General features: G+C 38.4%; 1 protein-coding gene across 2 annotated transcripts in view; it reads right to left on the reverse strand.

Annotated features, from left to right (window-relative positions):
• The window catches only part of KCNH5 (potassium voltage-gated channel subfamily H member 5), a 207,099-nt gene extending 185,361 nt beyond the window's left edge, over positions 1 to 21,738 (reverse strand). For both annotated transcript variants that reach the window (XM_034433549.3, XM_034433550.3), the window contains exon 1: positions 20,790 to 21,738. In XM_034433549.3, the coding sequence (XP_034289440.1) occupies positions 20,790 to 20,862 (73 nt within the window). In that variant the 5' untranslated portion in view covers positions 20,863 to 21,738. The remainder of the gene's footprint in view (positions 1 to 20,789) is intronic.
• Between the last annotated feature and the right edge of the window lie 269 nt (positions 21,739 to 22,007).

The raw sequence follows: 22,007 nt of genomic DNA on the forward strand, positions 1-22,007 counted from the left end.
ATCAACCTTGAGCCATTGAGATTTGATCCGCAGACCTGCTGAACTAGCAGTCAGCTGAAGTAGCTGCAGTGCTGCACTCTAACCACTGCACCAACTCGGCTCATTATACATAATATACATAATAATGTAAATATGTATTATACATAATATAATATTATAATAATTATAATAATTATATATAATATGTATTCTACATAATATAATAATTATTATTATTATATTATAATAATATTATAATTATTATTATTATATTATAATAATATAATATATTATAATATATAATATAATATGTATAATATGGTGCATATGCTCTCAGTGTACATAAAAGAAAAGATGGGTTATGCGTTTGAAAATATCCCAAAGGTGCTTTTTCAGGAGGCAACTGGGCTTTCTAGTTTTTTCTTTGAAGATGTTCTGCTTCTCATCCAAGAAGCTTCTTCAACTCTGGTACAGGATAGTGGGGATAATCAAAGCTGAAGAAGCTTCTTGGATGAGAAGCAAAACGTCTTTAAAAAAAACAAGAAAGTCCAGTTGCCTCCTGGAAAAGCACCTTTGGGACAACTATGACCTGGATGACTGAGAATCTCTACAGGTTTTTCAAAATGGTCCTTACACATAATTTTTGCACTAAAATTCAATTTTGCACTGAAATAAGACCACTAGTTGCTTTTCCCAGATGCTCCTTAAACCTTTGGGTATGGGGTGTAGTGAGATATTTGCCAATAGCAGTTTTAACTACCTTAATGTCTTCCCGGTGTGTTAGCGATGTTGATCCCAACACATCAGGCTGGGGAAGGCTAAATTGTCCCCTACTAATGTACAAATTAGAGAACAAATAATATCTTAAATAAGATAGAGAAAGCATGCTGAACATGATTTATGGAATTCTTATCAAACCCTTAGTAATAACTCTGTTTTGAAGGTTCTGTGACCAAAAGGGAGAGTGATCTGACAGTGGCAGAACCAGCAACAGTCCAAGCCACTGCCCAACTCTCACTCCCCTAGGAATGCCCTGGAAAAATATTTTGAGAATTTTATTTTCTGTAGTGTCCAGCTGGATCTGGTCCATTTTCAAACTCTATCTTCCTTTTACCAGCTTCTCCCTCCATAGAAATTTTGGTTCCATTCCATTCTGTTTCCTGAGGATATTGTTATGGAAACTTCCAAGCCTCTTTACGTTTTTTCTCCCCCTACATTCTCTTCGGTTGGAAATAATAAAAAGGGTTTGAAAGATCTAACTTAGCATTCCATAAACTGGACACCTTCCAGATTTTAGTCTACAGTATCCAGAATTCCAGAGCCAGTATAGTCCTGCTGAGATTTCTGAAAGATAAGTCCACACACCTACAAGTGTGGAAGTTGCATTAGATTAATCTAGTTCTTCCATTTTCAAAATAACTAGCTTGGGAAAAACACTACCAGTAGTAATTATCAAGCTAGCTCATTCTTTTAAAAGATGAAGAAACAGAAGAAATAAGTCCATTGGAAATCAGCTAGAAAGAACAATCAACATTTAGGAGGTGAATGAATAGAAGTGCTTTGAAATATTAACTACCAGAAGTCATTTCCTTAAAGTATAGTGGTTTATACAATGTGAATTCTTCTTCTACTGATTTGTTCTGCCTTCAGCTACAGGGAAGAAGCTGCAGGCTAGCATTTCTGTTGCCTTGCCTCCTCCCAAAAATGCTAGAAATTGTGTTTTGTCAAGAACTAATGATATGATAAAGGCATTGTTCATTGAGAAAAAAGATAGATCACTGTCTGCTTCTCTTCAATTATCCTTGAAATGAGATGCAGAAGCCCCATGGATGTCAGGCTGAAGCTCCATCACCACAATTAGTTATACCACTATTTGCTAAAATGTTCACCAGTGTCCAAAACCTTTCAGAATATTACCCCCCCCCCAATGCACACGAATTTCATGACTAAAACTGGCCTACAAATTACAGAGGCAATTTCAATAGAGGAAGGCAGAATATCTGGTACTCAAAAGCATTATATTTGTCATGCTGAATAGTCTTTTATGACCATCTAAGCTTCCATGAACTGGCTTTAAAAAACATCATGATGGTTGCTGATGGATTCATGTGCACAGAACCATGGAGAAGTGTTAGCTACACCCACTTCCTCCTCTGCATAGTGTCTCCCAATTAGTGGTGAAATGTAAAATTTGTTACTACCAGTTCTGTGTGCATGGCTTGGTGGGGGGGTTAATGTGACTGGGTGGGCATGGCCAACTTTTCTTTTTTTTTTTACTTTTAAAAGCATTTTTTCTACAACCTCTTCGGCCAAAGAAGAAGTTGTAAAAAAAATGCTTTTAAAAGGCTCTGATGATCCCAGCTGAGTTGCCTGATTGTCAGAGGCTTTTGTTTTCTTTTAAAAGCATTTTTTTTTTTTTTGCTTTTAAAAGAAAAAAAGTCTCTGACGATCAGGCAACTCATCTGGGATCGTCAGAGCCTTTTAAAAGCATTTTTTCTACAACCTCGGTTGTAAAAAAATGCTTTTAAAAGGCTCTGACGATCCCAGCTGAGCCACGGAATCATCAGAGGCTTTTTTTTTTTAACTTTTGAAAGCATTTTAAAAGAAAAAAAAGCCTCTGACGATCAGGTAACTCAGCTGGGATCATCAGAGCCTTTTAAAAGCACTTTTTCTATAACCTCTCGAAGAGGTTGTAGAAAAAATGCTTTTAAAAGGCTCTGACAATCCCAGCTGAGCCACACAATCATCAAAGGCTCTCTTTTTTTACTTTTAAAAGCATTTTTTCGGCTGAAGAAAAAATGCTTTTAAAAGTAAAAAAAAAAAAAGCTTCTGATGATCGCATGGCTCAGCTGAGCATGGGGGGATGGGCAGGGATTTTTGCTACCAGCTCTCTGAACCACCCACCATCATCGCTACCGGATCGGGCAATCCGGTCCGAACCAGGAGCATTTCACCCCTGCTCCCAACCCATTAATTTGGACATAGAGGCAAACAGTGGGAAATTTGCTGCATTTGTATGGATTCTTCCATGTTTTAGAACAGGAGCTCTCAGCTTTCAAAGCCTTGGGTGAAGCTCCTAGAACCTGTCCCATGTTGCTACCAAATCGAAAATATTACTGTGATGATCAGGGGAAGCTGTTTAATATGGAAAGAAACAACAACTACATTCAGTTCATTTACTGGGATGTTGCTGATATTAAACCACATCCCCACCAACTTCCCAATGTTTCACATGAACATGTTCATGCAATAACCAGGAGCCATGTTCAGTTCAAAGGTGACTTGACTGTTCCATGCCCTACAGCTCATAGCCTGACAAAAAATGTGAACCCATCATTCAAAATTAGCTTATGTCAAACTTCAAGCTGTGCAGGCAGGAGTCTGAAAGCATCATAGATTCTGTTGACCTTCATCTTCCAGGGCATGATGGAAACACGACCGAAGGTTGGGAAGTAACAATAGAGGCGAGACTCAGCTGTAAAGCCTTGCTATCTGTCTTACTGTGTGAGAAAAACAGTGGCGGAAAACAGCTCTGAATTAAATGCCATTCTCACTTTTTGTGACAATAAATTCCAATCAGTAATTACAGCTTATTTGCTTGTCATACATTTTCTGCCAGTCAGTTTTACTACATATTTATTGACTTGATTTGTCTCTCATCATCTGACAAGGACTCTCAAGGCAGCAAAGACCAGCAATGTAAAACATCAGGAAGAGGAACAAAATAAAATGTGCAAAATCTAATTCAACACCATCCCACTTGCTCAAACTTCCTCAACCATATACCCTCCAGAAGTATCCCAACATTCAAAAATAAGAGCACCAAAATCCTTAGAGATTCCAAGTGCCCTTCAGTCTAATATCAGTAATACTTGATCTTTAAGATCAGCTTGAAACTGCCAGATTCAAACTTTTATTGCAGCTTTCACTAATTGGAGGCCCTCATTTGGAATTGGATGCTGGGTAAGGATGATGGAATTTGAAGTCCAATACATTTGGAGGACTGTAGAATAATTATCTAGAGGATAATTAATACGAGCTATAATGATAACCTACAGACCACAATTCAAAAAATATTTGCTGTACTGAATCCCAACCAGAACTAAATACATACCATAAAACAATTTTATGGTTGTACATTCATGATAATGAATACAATGTTGATAAGCAATCTCAGTTCTACTTTGGCAGAATCACAGAATGTGTTTAGCTAGATACAGTCTCATAAGATAAAAGATTGTTTTTAAAAATGAAAAACCACTCCAGGTTGAGCACTGGAGATCAGCCCTATCAGTAATATCATCCTGACATCTCTAAGCAGATAATTGTGCTTCATATAAAATAAAATTACATTTTACAATAATCCCAGAAAATGCAGAGATCTTCTAGGTTGGATCTCTTTTTAACAAGCTTCCACTCATTACTTCTCATCCTGCCCTCTGGTGCTTTGGAGAATAAGTTATCTTCAATAGGCTAGACATACTTAGTTTGCCTCACTAAAGCAACATTATCACTTTTTGTGATCTAGATGTTATCCCTCTGTTGATGCAACCCAAGACTGCATTGGCTTTTTTGACAGCCGCAGCACATTGCTGGCTCATATTTAAGTGGTGGTTCACTAGGACACTTAGATCTTTCCCACAGTTACTATATGAACCAGATACCACCTATTTTTCACCTATGTGTTTAGTTTTTCCTGCCTAAATGCAGGATCTTACTTTTCTCACTAATGAACTGCATCTTCTTGGTTAGGGCCTGATGTTCAAGTCTGTCAAGATCTTTCTGAATCTTGAATCTATCTTCCAAAGTTCCCCCCAGTTTAGCATTACTTGCAAATTTGCTGAGTTCCTCCCCATCCCCTTGTCTAGATCATTTATGAAGATCTTGAAGAGTACTGAAGACAGAACCTTCAGATACCACTCTACATGCTTCCCTCTGTGTTATTAAACAATAGATGGCAGAGTTCGGGCACTTGCCCTTCTTTTTCAAGCATTGACATCCATGGTATTCACAGAGGGTGTTAGAAGTGTCAACATAGCATCACAACTGTGTAATTAAAGACCTGCTTCTTTTTAAAGTACATCAATGTAATGCATGCAGTTTGGAGAAGAGAGGAGAGGAGAGGGGAGGGGAGGGGAGGGGAGGAGGGAGGGGAGGGGAGGGGACAATAGATCTAGTTTTAAATCTGCAGATGGATAACTGCAGTAATTAATATTAGACTGACTACCAAACCAGGCTTAATAAAAAATATTAGCATTTTTAAAGTATTAGCATGCTGTAGATATTACAACAACCCTTCCAAATAGATAAATATCTAAACTGTGCATTTACTCAACTGGGCAACAACTCTGAAGTTATTCTATCATCAGACAAGGATATTTCTATTTGAATGCAACAACAATTAAATACGTTTTCAAAAACTGCCTGGATGAAAATTTAAGAGGTTTTTTTTTTTATGTGTTGTTCTGCTTTGTTTAGTTTTACCTCTTTATTTCTTTTAAAGGAATGGTTTTATGAATCTGACTTTACAGTGTCAAGATCACTTTGCTGATGGATGAACTAAAAGGTTGTCTTAAAAATAATTTTTCAGCCAGGTGCTTTATGTTTGTACTTCAGTCTCTTTACAACTATCAAACCTGAACTTCAACTTTATAAAGGCAAATAAAAATTTTCCCCAACCCATGAACACTTAGAGCAGCGTGTGCATTTGTGTGTCACAATGAAAGTTACATCATGATCAGACAGCACAAAATCTAGATTTATCCTGGAAAATTAGTAAAATAACCTTGTGGGGTTATTTTTCCCTTTATTAGAAATTTCTGACCAGTATTGTTGAATAAATTCAGGGAGGAGGTAAATAGGAAATTCCAAATATTTGTTGGAAACGTAATCAAACTGAGGGAGCATTTTTTTTTTTCCATCTTTGGTGGACATGTAAGAAAGCTAGAAAATATCGGGCTCAAAATATTGTGTATTTTGATATAGAAGATTTTAAAAGTTAATGTGCAATTGAAGCCAGAGAATTGGGGGAGGGGCTTAATGGACAAACATATTGAAACATCTTATTGGACCTTGTTTTTATACATGATAACAACAACGAGACATCAACATTACCTGAGAAATTAAAAGAGAAACTTGGGCCAAATATTCATAACCATGTTGCAAATGGTATGGAACATTCCTTCCTTATATGAGTGAACATCCTTCTTTCTATACCTCTGCAGAAAAATAATTATTGAAGAGAAAACTAGATTCTTTTCCTTTTTCATTTAAGATCTGGCCAGGACAGCAGAGGAATTAGCATGAGAAAGGAAATCAGAGCTGTTAAAAGAAAAATATAAACATGGGGGTCTTTCTTGTTTAGAAAATGAATAAGATAAGATTTTGCTTTGGGTAGTCTGGCTCTTAACAAACAAATAAGGGAAATCTTGCCAGCTAGGTAAATTGTAGCATTCAAGGAACTTCATCTGCCAGAGCCAACAGATCTCAGGTTGGCTCTGAAGTATGTGTTTTCACTCTAATGTGATTTCTTCCACCTCCTCCAAGAAAGCTCTGCAAATCTGGATTTTAAGCTCCCGGTTTTGTATAGCCAAGCTGTCAAAATATTGTCAGCCACACACTTCGGCAACAGAGCATATGAAAACCAACAGCAATTCCTTCCTGTCAAAATACCTTTCCTGAGAAGCTCTTGGAAACTCTCAAGCTGCAAAACAATAGGCTAAATTGCACAATCCCATATTTTAGCTCCTCTCATTTAAATGGTAAAGGGAGGGAGGGGACATCGGTACATTAGCTAAAAATAACTCCTTTCGATAATTCATCTCAAGGCCTACCCACCAAGAAAACCACCAGTGAAAGAGATCCATCAGTTGTTCATGTACTGTGTAATTATTTTCTTCGATTATTCACTAGCATTATTGCTCAATTACTCTATTTCACTGTTTTGTAAGTTGGTGGGCATGGTGTGACTTCTTGTGACCAACACTGACAATGTCAGCCAGCCTCTTGTGAATTCTTTTTTCCACAGGCCAATGACAGCTCAGAAGACAAATGTGTAATTTAGTTATATAGTATAATCCTATTGAAGCCTACTTATTGATCTTGAGTGCACAAAGACTTTTTTCAATTAATGCAATTTGCAAGCTTATCGCCTAAATAAAATTTAAACAACATACACATATAGATACGTATACATATATATACACATCAAGGGTGCTATTCAGCAGGTTCTGACAAGTTCTGGAGAACTGGTAGCGGAAATTTTGAGTAGTTTGGAGAACCGGGAAATCCCACCTCTGGCTGGCCCCAGAGTGGGGTGGGAATGGAGATTTTGCAGTATCCTTCCTCTGCCACGCCCCTCAAGCCATGCCCACCAAGCCACACCCACAGAACCAGTAGTAAAAAAATTTGAATTCCACTACTCACACACATACACACACACACACACCAGCAAATGAATTGTTAATTAATTTCAATCTACATGTATGTACTTATAATAGAAATAATTGATATCTCTCATACACATACAACACTAGATATAAGACAATTTAAATTCACATGTTGCTGCTTCCATTATCTGTCAAATGGCTTTTTTTTTCTTTTGAAATGCCATATAGCTTCATGAACTTTTATGTTTATGATTGCTTATGGGGGGCGGGAATCCTTGGACCTAAATTAAATCATATCTTGAGTCAATTCATTGAATGTAGTGGGGCTTCATTAACTGTGACTATAAAAATCTTAAACTCAATTGATTTCAGTGGGGTTTGACAATGGACCCAGCCCAGTGTTTACCTTTCTTTTTTATAACTTTTTATTTGAGCAAAATATTTGCAAAACAATCAATTTCATCCATTAACTTGTTAAGTGATTTTTTGTTTTGTTGTGCCTTTGAAAACTGTTGGCAACCTAAACATTAAAACTGGACAAATATCCAGTGCATCTTGGTTTTTAATCATGATGAGATTTGGGGTTGCAATTCTATATTTACTTACTTTAGAGAAAGTCCCGCTAATGAATAGGTCTCCCTTTTGCATAGACATTGATAGGTTTGCAATAATGGACTATAATGATAACAGTGGAGCAGCCCACCTCATTCTTACAATGCCATCACCTCCTATAATTAGAGGGATAGAAGACTAATGCAATTGGAAGGCATCTGTTCAGGGATGGAATGGGACACCTTGCCACAGCCAACTCGCCACAGCCAACTCACCAGGGACAACTCGACATTGCGAACTCACTATGGAACAACTCATTATGGGACAATTCAACAATTCAGTTTAATTATTTAAAATAATTAAAACATTATTTTATTTTTTGCCATTCCCATTTCATTTTGACCCTCCTTTGGCATCCTTTCTTTAATGATTCTATTCCATTATTTCTTCAATATTAGTGTAACTCTTGTCCCGTGGCGAGTTGGCCACAGCAAGTTGGCTGTAGCTAGTTGGCATAAAACCATTCAGGGAAGTATTTAAAATGTATAAGCAGCAGCCCTGAAGTCATAAGAACCCCACTGAAATAAATATCAACCACTGCAAGATCTGACTATCCAGCCTTCTGGTTCCTTGGATGTCAAGGCTTGCAGTCCAAGAGCAATGGGTTCATTACTGTAGCTGGTGCTCCCAGTGCTAGTGATCCTCCCTTTACCTTTTAGCATAGCTTTATTATGTATGCTAAATATGTTCTGCTTGCACAGACTCATTTGCAGAGTATTTTGCTTTCATCAAAACCCAACAATATTTCAGAGTGTTACAGACAACCTTCACATCCATCTTGGCCAGGAGCCAAGGAGGTCTGCCAGCTCTCTAGAATGCCAGCAGTAGCTGTCAGAGCCTCATGCACTGATGTCAGGCCTCCTTTTGCCCAGACTTCAGTCAGTGAGCTCTGTTGCTATTGAATGACATTCTGCAAATGTTTCATAGAATTTAAGGCTTTGGATTTTCGATCCTGGAATTGATTCTTTAAGACTGCTCTAACTGTCCCATTTAAAAGGTGGTTCAACTTATCAGGGATTTCTTTTCTTCCTGCTTTGAATTTGCAATCTGTACAGGAAAAAGATTGGCTTTTGGCTGGCAAAACGGGCATATTATTGAAAAAAGCAGCTTCATCTGCATCGGTAGCAAAGGAAGAAAGCAAAGGGGTTGAATCCTCATAGTGCAGACTGTTTTAGGACTAGTTAATTGTTTATTTACTGATACATTCTCTTTATCCAGACTCCTTTAAACAACTTATCTTCACCCCGTTGTCAGAGATTTGTTTTCTTCATCTTCTTACAATTATCAAAGGATGAAATGTTGAATTTAGTTAAATTACACTGACATGTCTTCAGTTTCTGTGGGAAGGATCCTCAAACAAAGCCTGAAGGCAGCAGTCAAAGGCCAGCCTAGTCCATTAAGATTAACTGGTTTTATGGGAAGGATCCCAGAAATAATAATAATAATAATAATAATAGTAATAACAACAACAATAACAACAACAACAGTTGTCAAAAACCGAAATGTACAATTTATTGACATCGCGGTACCAGGAGATGCCAGAGTCAAAGATAAAGAACTGGAAAAATTCACGAAATATTGCGACCTGGCCATTGAAACTATGCGATTATGGATGAAACATGTAACAGCGATACCCAAGTGATATCCACGAATTTTATAAGATACTTCAACAAATGTATTGCAGCTTCCTGTAATAACACCAGCGGAACTGCAAAAAAACTGTGCTACTTGGAACATCGTACATCTAAGAAGGTACTTGATTGATACCTAGGAGACTGGCAGCAATGCGTATCAACCATTAGCACCAGCCAATGGTATATGTGATGCATTTTTTAATGTTCAGTTGACTGAGTTTCATGTTTAATGAATAAAGATAATAATAATAATAATAATAATAATAATAATAATGATGATGATGATGATGATGATGATGATGATGATGTATTCATTACACATGAAACTCAGTCAACTGAACATTTAAAAATGTATCACAAATATTATTAACTGGCACTGATGGTTGATATCGTTGTTGTTGTTCATGGTACAATCAGTCAAATGTTCAGACAGGATTTGGCATTTTTATCCACCTATCAAGTTCTTCCCAAGGACCTGGGATTAGCAGATCTGGATGTTTGATGCCGTTACAGATATCATCGAAGGATGTAAGCTGTTCCAAGTAAAGCCATCTTTTGCAATTGACTGACGATGAATGTGTTAATACCGATGGCATTCAAGTGGTGCTCCAGTTGTTTTGGGATTCCGCCCAAGGTGTCTATGACTATTGATCTACCTTTGCTTACTTTTGTCGCAGTCATTCTATTTCTATTTGTAGGTCTTTGAATTTTGTTATCTTCTCCAGTTCTTTCTGTTCTATTCTGCTGTTTCCAGGTACTGCCACATCCACTAGCCAGACTTTTTTTGTCTTTCTTGTCAACAATTGTTAAGACTGGGTGTTATGTGGCAGGTGCCTGTCTGTTTGAAGTCTAAAGTCCTAGAGCACTATTACTAAATTACACATTATTCCTTTATTTATAATTATTGATATTGTTTAGAAGCAAGAGGTGTAGAATTTGTATACTGAAAGATGGGTTACAGGAATCGTAGCAATAAATATATATTTTGTTTGCCCAAAACATCATTTCCCTTGTAAAATTATTCACTATTTTTCTGTCACTATGCAACTATACTAGATACTGTATCTTCCTGATATAAAGAAAATCCAGGGAATGAATTCCCTCACAATAACTTCCTTTGGCATTTATTATAAATCTGAGAAACCGAGAAGACTATAGAGCACTGAAGAAAACAATTAAAGACTCATTCTCTCACGTATGCATTCTCTCACAGCTGTTGATCACCTTCTACAATAGCAATAGAACTTAGACTTACAGTATATACCACTTCGTAATGCTTTGCAGCACTCTATAAGCAGTTTACAGAGTCCACATAATAATCTGGCTCCTCATTTTACTGACCTTGAAAGAATGGAAGGCTGAGTCAACCTTGAGCCCTGCCAGGATTGAATTCCAGGCTGTGGGCAGAATTAGCCTGCAACACTGCATTTTAACCCCTATGCCACCAGGGATCCTTATAATTTAAACTTTCATATCCCATCTATAGGACAACTTGCAAGATGTCATAAGACTGGAGAAAAGCAAATGTCCTGATCTTCAAAATAGGAAAGGGACATGGAAAACTACCTACCTGTCAACTTCGATGTCTACACTGGGAAAAGTCCTTGAAAAGATTATTAAACAGTGTGTTTGTGGGCATTTAGATAGACATGCTACAATTAACAGGAATCACATGGATTTGTCACAAGCAAATCATGCCAGATTAATTTTAGCTTTTTCTTTGATAGAGCTACTGGCTTAGTAGATCAGGGTAATGCCACATGCCTACGTCAGCATCTCTAATATTATTATTATCACAGTTGACTGAATGATTGCATCCAAAGAATGTTTATTAGTGGTTCTATTTCATTTTGAAGGGAATTTTTAGGTGGAGAACCACAGGCATCTGTCCCGGGTACTGTTCACCTTTTTATCATTGTCTTGGATGAGAGAGTTGGGGAACGATAACACAAAACTGATGAAGGGAGGTTGAAAAGAGAGAAGATCCCAAAAGATTTAACAGGTTTTGGAGTGGACTGAAATGAATAGGGTAGAATTGATTAGGAATAAAAGGAAAGTTTTATTCCTTTTCTCTGAGGAGAAAAGAAAAGGCACAAGTGTGATACAGAGAAGTTTTGGTTTTGAAGTATTACAGTATGTTTGGAAAGAATCTGGGTGTTCATGTCATGAACATGAGCCAGAAGGATGATGCAGCTGCTAAAAGGGCAAAGACCACCTTGAGTTGCATTTACAGAAGCACATAGTCCAAATTATGAGAAGCAAATGTTCTACTCTACTTTGCCCTGTCTGTCCTCATATAGAATACTACTAGTGGTGGGTTGGCCCTGATTCACACCAGTTCTATAGAACCGGTAGTAAAACCAATGGGAGGCCCCATCCACCGACCCTGATGTCACCAAAATGCTTCTGCGCAGAAGAGTGCATCCCCGTTGCGAACCGGTAGTAAAGGTAAGTAGAACCCACCCCTGAATACTACATTCTGTTCTCAGTACCGAAAGGGCAGTGATAAATTGAAGGTTTGGGAAAGGGCTACCAAGATGGTTAGGCAAATGGAAAGCAAGTCTTATATGCAACAGTTAAAAGACCTAATCATGTTTATCCCAAAGAAGAGAAGACTCCTTATAGATGTAATTGTACCTTTCAAATATTTGAAGATTTGTCACACACTCTTCAAATATTTGAAGAGGACATGGATATAATCCTCTATTGCAACAGAGGGTAGTCATTATGTTAAACTACAAGGATGGAGGTTCAGGCTATGTACCAGGAAGAATTTCCTAACTGAATAAGCTACTAGCCAACACCAACAGGTTGCAATGAGTTTCTTCTTCATTTCAGTCCTTCAAATGATAGACTGTTAAAGATACTCTAGTTGTTCTAGAGAGCTCTGGCCTGAGGAGCTGATTAAAATAAATGTCCCTGAAGCACCCAGCTTTATGATTTTTATGATTTCACCTCATTTCTGTTTCCTTTAAAATATCAAATATTATTTTCTCTCAAGCTGAATCAGGACTACTGCTCCAATAAGAAACAAACTACAAAAAATAATCTAATGTCCAGAACAACAAAAACAAACAGCCATTTCTTTGGAAACTGATGTATTTTTGTGTCTCTAAAATGACCTATGATAGCTACCAATCTTCTTTAAAATGTTATGATTAGATGCATGAGTAACCAAAACTCTCTCCTGAATTGATATCCACTTCACAACCTTCACACGCCAAGGTCTTTAGCAGAAAGAGAAAAAAATCTAACAAATATTCCCAGAAAGGGTAATAAAGAAAATAAAAAGAAACCTAGTTATATGAAAGGCATTTAAGGTCAAATAATGCCTGGAACCTGACTATCTCTGTAGAAATATATTTTATTAACAAAAAGGTCTGGATTTCTAAACCATCTCTGTTCAACAGATGGAACTCAGCTGTGTATTAGCAGGCATACTTTCTCGTGCTAGCAAAAGTTAGTTGAGACACATTCAGAATCAGTAAGTCTGCATTTCAAGATCTTCATCAAATCTTATTTGTAAATATCAGGTTGGTACAGAATTGTCAATTCTTTTCCAGCACTTCCAACCTGTTGTTGTTGTTGTTCAGGCATCTTTCCCTACACTACTCCTAATCTATGTTATAAATGAAATCTTAACTTTAAAATAAAATAACCCGATTAGGTTTTGAATATTTCAGAAGCAAACAGGCAATTTCCTATAAGGACCCTTCCAAGAAGCTCATTCAGCTCCAGTAAACCATAAGTGAGCCCTTCCCCTACCTTGAGATTTCAATGACTGCTATTGTAAAGTGCTTACAAACTTTGATCTTATTCAAAGGTGATGAGAGAAATGGTGCTAGGGTGACAATTACCATATCACAAACAGGCAGGTGGATGCTGCATAGTCCACAGAAACTAGAATGCTAAGAACATCAAGGAGTAAAACTCAATGGTATAGAAAATTCTGGGTTCAAGTTCTAGCACTTCCATGTAGAGCTGAAAAAACTCTGACCGAACATCTTGGACAGGTGATGGAAGCCTGTGTCAACAACTCTAGACCATCTGAATCAAGTACATGAACCGGTATAATGATGCTTCTTACATTCCACTGCTACCACTCACTAGCATTGTGCCTATAGGCTGTGGAAGTCACAGCCAGTCAAGCTGTTTCTGCCATGTTGGATCGCTCTTCCCTAGTTAATGCTAGAAATTGGTCAACTGCTAACAAAGTAAAATATCAGACATTCCTTGGCAACAGCTGCAACTCCTGCCTTGCTCTTTTCTAACTCTAGGAAAATTTACCTTCTCGTTATTCAAAGTTGTGAGCACTGTCATTATACTTTTGCACTGTCTTAAATAAATAGAAAGAGACATGATTTGTTCTACTATAGATATGATTGAGATTGAATCTATTGTGTGTTAAAAATGGCTGTCAGGCCAAATTAAAAAAAAAATCTGTGTATCTTCTACACTATTTTTGTAATTCTAAAATTATTTGCCAAACCAGCTAAATTCTTCACCTTCCCTCAAAAATTCTCACTCACAAAGTGAGTGACTACTATATTTAGAAGTACCATTTCCCAGAATTCTATTGATCCTTCTGTTTATACCATGTAACATCTGAGAACTTTGCCGGAATATATTTTTGATCCTGTCAATATATTGTTAACCCTGAAGACTGGCAAGTTGTCATTTTGTCTAATTTGAATCATATTTTTTAAAATCCTTCAGATCCAATCACATTTCATATGAGAGGATATTTTTCTATTTAAAAGTCACATCCATATGTGAAAAAGAAATCTTTTGCTAAGGCAGTAGCTTGAAATAAGACAGGATCTAGTATAGATTTGAGTTTAGTGAGTTGGTGGCTAAAGTAGAATTTAAATGGAAAGATAGTCATATTAGATATCCAGAAAGATAACTGGAAAGATAAATGGAGATGTAACCAAACTAGAGAGAAGGAATGTGGCACCTCCAGATATTAGAGTATCCTTCAAAATGCATTTATTTATTACTATTTATGTACTACTGTTTTTGCAATTCTAGATGGTTTATATAAAATATGATAGAACATCCATAACATTCATAAACATTGTTTAAAACCTATATGAAAACTAATAATAATGGATGCCACTGATAGTCTGATTGTCTTTTAGGAAATCCCTCCTGGAAAAAAACCCTTTCATCATTATACATTATACATATACATTATACGTATCAAGATAGTGGCACACCTAGACTTTAGGCGCCTGGGGGACCATTTGTTCCAGAGATGAAGGGAATCTACTGAAAATGCCAAGTGCCAACTCCAGATTTCATTTGAAATATGTAGGTAGCTGAAATGTTCCTCTTTCTGTTAGATTGTGTAGGGAGGGCACGTCCTACCTAAAGAATATGCTCCTGAAAGCCATTGGCAATGCAGGATGGAATTATTGGAGTGGTAGATAAGGAATATGTAGATGCTACAGCCCTGTGCCAGACCATTACGAGATTCAGGAGACTATAGAGTGCCATTAGCAGAAATGTAATACACAGGATACATACCTGAAGATCATGGTATTCAACAATCATCCTTGTATAGACAGGTTAGCTCAAGCAGAGATACAGGGTGAAGAACAAAAGAATGTCAAGAAAGAGCTTCTAACCTAATCCTGATTTTTTTATATGTGGAAACAGTGCAAAAGTAGGGAAAGAAATGATTATACAATCACTTTTTCACAAGAATATTTTTAATCAGCCAATTAATTAGAGTTGTCCTATTCTGCCATGGGCTCATTGGATTACTTTTAACCTCAGCATTCCTATTTGAAATATGGGCATAATATAATACAATGCTTCCTGACAGGGGTACATAAAAATTGGGAATATATGTGCAGCACATAAAAATAATGTATTTTGTTCCTTCTTGACCGATAATTCATTCTTATCCTGACATTCTGTCAATTAAAGTCAGAGTAGTTTGAAAGAAAAAGTGAAAATAATTTATCCATGTTTGATATGAACTAAGATATTTCATGAAAATTTAGAATATTCCCTCATCAATTATTTTCTCTTCATTGCCTTCCATTCTATTTTTCAATTACTACTTGTTAGAATTCTAAATGGGGGAATTAATATCCTATACACCAGGGATGTCAAACTCGATTTCATTGAGGGCCACATCAGGGTTGTGTTTGACCTTGGGAGGCCAGGGTGGGCATGGCCATGATGGATGTGGCCAGCTCAATGTCACTCATGTTGGGGCGCCTGTGGTGGCCCGAGCGCTCTGCCAGCAAAAACGGGGTCCTGAGCTCCATTTTCAGCTGCGACGGCCTCCTGCAACCCTCTGCCAGTGAAAATGGAGCTCCGTTTTCACCAGTAGAGGCACGGGGAGCCAGTCCTTCGCTGTTTCCAGGATGGCGCCGCAGGCCAGATCTAAGCACCCCACAGGACAGACCAACCCATGGGCCTTGAGTTTGACATCCCTGCTATACACAAAGAGACATCAGATGCACACATGTATTATACACACATACATTATATACCTATATCTCAAAAGTTACCTAGAATTTTCAATACTGCACCATTGCTATAACTAATCAGTTTGATCCATTTTGCATTGTGTGCCAGAAAGAAAATGTACTGTACTTTGCAAAATTATATTCATGTAAAAAGAGATTTAAAAAGACTATGTTCAGTGATGTTATGGCATAAATTCCCTATAAAAAAAGGAGAAAGTAAGAAGCTTTAACTTTCCATGAAGTAAAGAAGAAGAGTGAATAATCTTGGGCTACCTTGCAAACTACAGCTTTTTATGTGTATTCTTTCCCAAAGTGTGGAATATATTTTGCATTGTTGCATCGTGAACAGCGATCCCACATGGTTTTCAGTCCAAAAACAGTATCTACCAAAAAATACTTCATAAATGTATTTGTGCCTTTTCTTTTACCTTCTTCCATAATGCAGTAAACAAAGCAATGTTCAAAATAAGTAAGTGGAAAGTAGGTCAGCACACACTGACTCCAGCATGAGAAAGTAAACTCAGATTTCATTACAACTAGAACAAATGTTCTTTGATGTTATGTTTGTGAGGCATCCCTATAAAAAATGTCCCTTTCTAATTAACAAGTAGAAGAAGGACGCAATGGCTCAGTGGCTAAGATGATGAGCTTGTCGATCAAAAGATCAACAGTTCAGCAGTTCAAATCCCTAGTGCCACATAACGGGGTGAGCTCCTGTTACTTGTCCCAGCTTCTGCCAACCTAGCAGTTCAAAAGTACGTAAAAAATGCAAGTAGAAAAATAGGGACCACCTTTGGTGGGAAGGTAACAGTGTTCCATGCGCCTTTGGCATTTAGTCATGCTGGCCACATGACCACGGAGACATCTTCGGACAGCGCTGGCTCTTCAGCTTTGAAACAGAAATGAGCACCGCGCCCTAGAGTCAGGAACAACTAGCACATCTGTGCAAAGGGAATCTTTACCTTTACCTTAATTAACAAGTGTAAGAGTTTTATAAGTTCTTCCTTATAAAAATGGTGATAAGTTCATTTCAAATTGATTCCATGCTTACTTCACAGTGATGGTAGCAATTGTCAAACATGACCAGAGATTTCCCCAGAAGATAAAATGATTGTGTGCTTCTCTTGACTTTGGAGCAGGCAACCAATTGTTGGAAGCCTTGCAGATAACAACTAGTCTTAGCCATTAGCAACTTCTACTTAACTTACTTAGGGATCAGGATATATATTCACATGTATTGTCCATTCTTATTTGTCTTAACTGACAATAGCTCTCTTTATAGGAAAACCTATCATCTGTTTGTGATATATTATTTTTCTCCTGATGATATGGCCCAGGGGTGTCAAACTTGCATTGTCATGGTATCATCACATGACATATCATGACTCCCCCCCCCTTTCTCTAAACCGGGCATGGCCAGTTTGTGATGCATCCAATCCATGGGCCGGGTGTTTGACAGCCCTGATATAGCTATTCCTAGCTTCCTTTAGTGCAGTGTTTCTCAACCTTGGTAGCTTCAAGATGGGTGGACTTCAACTCCCAGAATCCCCCAGCCAGCAGCGCTGGCTGCGGGATTCTGGGAGTTGAAGTCCACCCATCTTCAAGCTTCCAAGGTTGAGAAACACTGCTTTAATGGTTCCATAAGAATTTGAGCCAATAGTTATTGAACTAAATAGAAGGAATAGTCAAGGATACAGAGCGATGTTTTTTACTAGGACAAAGAAAATGTAATGGTAATGAGACTGTCAAGAAGTATCATTTAGGGTACTGAGGATCTGTAATGTTCTTTTCACTGGCAAAAAGAGAGTGGAGGACAATAAGAGCACTACATTTCTATGCATGGTTGATTGTGAGTTTTCAGTGAACTTCCAGCCTCTTCCAACCATATCTATTTACCATCTCTCCATAAATGCCTTAAATACTGCTCCATATCATGGGAAATGACAGCTATATTATGGTTTCATTGTAGGCCTAAACCTCTTCAGAGAAACAATCACATTATAATATTCCACTACCTTAAAGGACATTAAACTACAGTCCCTTTGCTCTGCCCTGTTCTGCAAGTTTCTTATGTAAACTGCTAGAAAAGCAGATTCTGGACCATATCAAAGTTAAATTACGGTATATATGGCTTAGTTTGTTACAGCAATGTTTACTTTATTTGTTATATTCCCAGAATAGGAGAAAGCCACTTTGGATTGAACCTTCTTCCATTGTGTTCAATGAGAAAGTAGATATTAGAAAAATTACATGCACACCCATATACAGTACATGTATCAATAAAAGATGAATAAAGAGTTGGAGGAAGGTGAAACGGCCAGCCTCCTTCTCGCTTTCTTAAGAACTTCACTCCACCTTTCAGTTTCTCCTACCTATTGTACAGGATTGCTCTGCCCAAGTTTTACAAAGCAATGTCTTATCAGAGATGTATCACTTAGCATGGAATCATTTTAAAGCTCCTTTGGGGGGTTGTATGACTGTAAGAAAAGAAATCTTAAGTGTATTAACAATAATACAATTGCATATCCATGAAAATACATGTACCAGGGGAAAATAGGGAATTAATCATCCCTTAGTACAAACTTAGAATGTACTGTATTATTCTTTTTCTTAGGCCAGCTTGCACCAACACACATACACACACACACACACACAATTTGTTATTACTTTAATGGACCAATGTGGCATATCTTCAATCATGCATGAAATGAAGGAGGGTGAACACTTCCAGATATCTTGCCAATATTTTATACTGCAACATTCTTGTGTTAATTATCCTAACAGTGGAATTAAAGACAAAACCTCACAGCTTTTTTTTTCCCTTCACATTTTTAGAACACACTTTTCTTGAGGCTTGTTGAGTACGTACTGTGGTCTTACAAGCACTGGAAAACTCTTGGACAGAACAAGCAACTTTAAATGTTTGCAAAAACACTAAAGAGAAGGAGAATGACACATATAAAACAAAAGACATCAATAATATCAGATAACCAGTAAAATTGTTCCTTTTCACTGGGTGGCTTAGGTTCAAGTGGCTCTCAGTTACAGTGTTCATTTGACCTCTAAATTTGTATCTTCTCAAATCGCTTTACGTTTGCACACTTGATGGACTTAAGCTAATCACTATTTTTTTTCAGTCTGTTCTATTTTTCAAACCTGTGGTTAAAATCTGTCCCATGCTCTTTGGGGAGAAAGATGGGATATTTATAGTTGTGCATTGTTTAAAAATTATCACACATCTATTATGAGCACTTTTTCTAAAAGCTGATAGCTATTTTGATATTCTCACTACACAACACATGAAAGGTAACAATTGTGCAAACAGTAATTTCAACCAGAAGCCAAAACAAACACACTAGATTTACCCTCAGCCCATACACACATAGAGATAAATAGATATGCTTCTTTCAGATTTGCTTTAAATAGCTTAATAAAGGAAGTGAGGTTTGGGGAAAGAGAGTTTTGTTCCCAATTTAAATTTATTCAGCTAAGGAACTGTGAATACACAGAGAGAGGAAGAGGGAGGGAGACGGATTGATAAAGGTATAGATACAGTATAGCTATAAATATAAAGACTCAAAGACCTGTTATGAAGTAGTGAAACTTATCTAAACCTGGAGGCATGCTCCTCATAATCCATATGTCTTAATAATTTTAAGACATATCATTTGCAGAAAATTCAGGGAGAGGTGAAACTGCCATGTGAGTGAGTGAGTGAGTATTTAACTTTTTCAACAATTTCTACTTCAGAATTACAGAACTGACTTAGGGCTTCTTCAAACATTTTGTTTTTTCCAATGAAAAAAAAATGCTGGTTGCTATTATTGTTGTTTACATAAGATGCAAAATTTAGTTGTGATCCTACGTTTACTATCTAGTGAAATATCTCACAGAATTTAATGAGGCTTACTTCAATGAGGTTTACATATGAAAAAATGAACAGGACTCTACTGTAAATCAGCTTTCCTGCTAAATTGCATCTTTCCCAACCTAGTGAAACATATACTCCAGTGACCAAACCCCCTCCCCAAACATATGCCTCAGTCTTGCCCAACCTTAGGTATTTAAAACCTATCCACTCTTAACAGCATTGATAAAGTCCGGCTGGGTTGATGGAAGTAAATGGGGATTGTGTGAGTTGTGTACAAGACATCTGAAAGATGATGAATTGGGAGAGATTTCCATGGAGGAAGGAAACAATCTATCTTTTCTTTTCAGTTTTTCCTACTGATATTCTGCTAATTATCATTGGCTAAGCAAGATGTATAATTATGGTTACACTAATATGAACAATAATAGAGATATAATGTGAATATGATAATTGCAAAATCATCATATTTATATTATCTATCAAGAAAGTAAGAGGCTTTCTTTGATTCTTGAGTTGTTGGAAATCCTATCACAGCTAACCCACTCATTCTTCTTTTGAGAGTTACAGTTTAACCTATTTAAAAGTACAACATGATAATCCTACAATAAAAGTGCTGATTAGAACTCCACCTTGTAGAATTTACCACTTTCTTCAGCGTCTAACATATTCCATTCAAGTCCAGAGGTACAAAAAATGTTTTTACAAACACTTGAAGAACTTTAGAGGTAGTTCAATCCCTACGTATCTCTCCCCTGAACCATCCGCTATTGCAGGGGGGCAAGGAAAAGCCGAAGAAGAAGAAGAAGAAGAGACGACTTACCACTTGAGCGTCTGACAATGTTCTCCAAAAATGTATTCTGTGGTGCCACCAGCCCCCTTTTGCCCCCCGGCATCCTCCTGTGCCTGCAGAGCTGGGCTCTGGAGCCAAGAGGTTGCAGCGGGGCGGGCTGGGAGGATCTCGGAAGGTCTCTTGAGCCCAGTGTTGTGGAGTAGCTGTGGGAAGATTGATGAGGCAGTTCATGGTAGTAGCGCTCCAGCAGCTGGTAAAGCCCAGACTGTGGCAAGACTGCGCTCCCAGCTCAGAAACTGCAGCCTCGGAGGAGATTGCGCCTGCGCGCTTGACCCGCTCTTGCTCTTGCCGCCGCTACTGCCCCAACGGGCAGGCAACATGACCAAGCCTGCTTTCCGAAGCGATCGCTCCCGAACCTGCTGCAGCTGGACGGAGGATCAACCCAAACCAGAGTCTGGATCTCAAGGTTTCTTACACGGAAGGGGCGGGTAACCGGGAGATAAGGGATTGTGAACGGTGTAGAGCAGTTCCCTTCAAAACGAGGGAACAATAAACGAATTGTCCGACTTTTCTGCTTGTCAAGGACCGAGAAAAGAGAAACGAATCCTGTATTCCAGCATTGCTCCGGCTTCCCGAGAGAAAGTTTTCAAAGTGGTCTAAATCCCCAAAGGTTCCATCGAGCAAGTTCAGGACCCTGGACAGCTCTCAACTTGCCTGCCGGTTTCAGCGTCGGCCAAGCGCTTTCCCGTCGCCTTCGCTCGCTGCTTCTTCCCCGCTGCCCTCGTGAATCTGGAGTCAGCGGCGCCACTAGGTCGAGCCAGGGAAGGGCTGAGCGGTGTTGCGAGGTGGCCGCGCGATGAGCCTCTGCACATCTGCCTGGGACTCAGAGCAACAGCAGAAAGAAAGCCCGGCGGAGAAGCCCCGCTCCACGCGCAGAGACCACCCCGGTCCTCTCAGCAGAAAGGCCAATCGCTGAAGTGAGAAAAGGGGCCGGTTTCGGAAAGCGGAGGATTGCCAGGAGTGGCCCGCTCTCCAGGGGCGGGGCTGAGCTGTCCCGTTTTCCCCCTTTCCGCGTGGCCCTGCCTCCCCCGACTCCTTGAACTGGTGGCTCAAAGTGTCCGATGGAGCTGTTCAGCCAAGGCGAATTGCGGCCGCGGTGCAGCTCTCCGCCAGGAAAGAAAAGGCTAAATAATTCATAAGAGCCGGGCGTTTGTTTCGGAAAGGGGAAAAAAATGCAGAGGTGGAGGC

The sequence above is a fragment of the Pantherophis guttatus genome, chromosome 1 (assembly GCF_059756535.1).
Source record: "Pantherophis guttatus breed Tessera chromosome 1, ASM5975653v1, whole genome shotgun sequence".
Taxonomy (NCBI): domain Eukaryota; kingdom Metazoa; phylum Chordata; class Lepidosauria; order Squamata; family Colubridae; genus Pantherophis; species Pantherophis guttatus.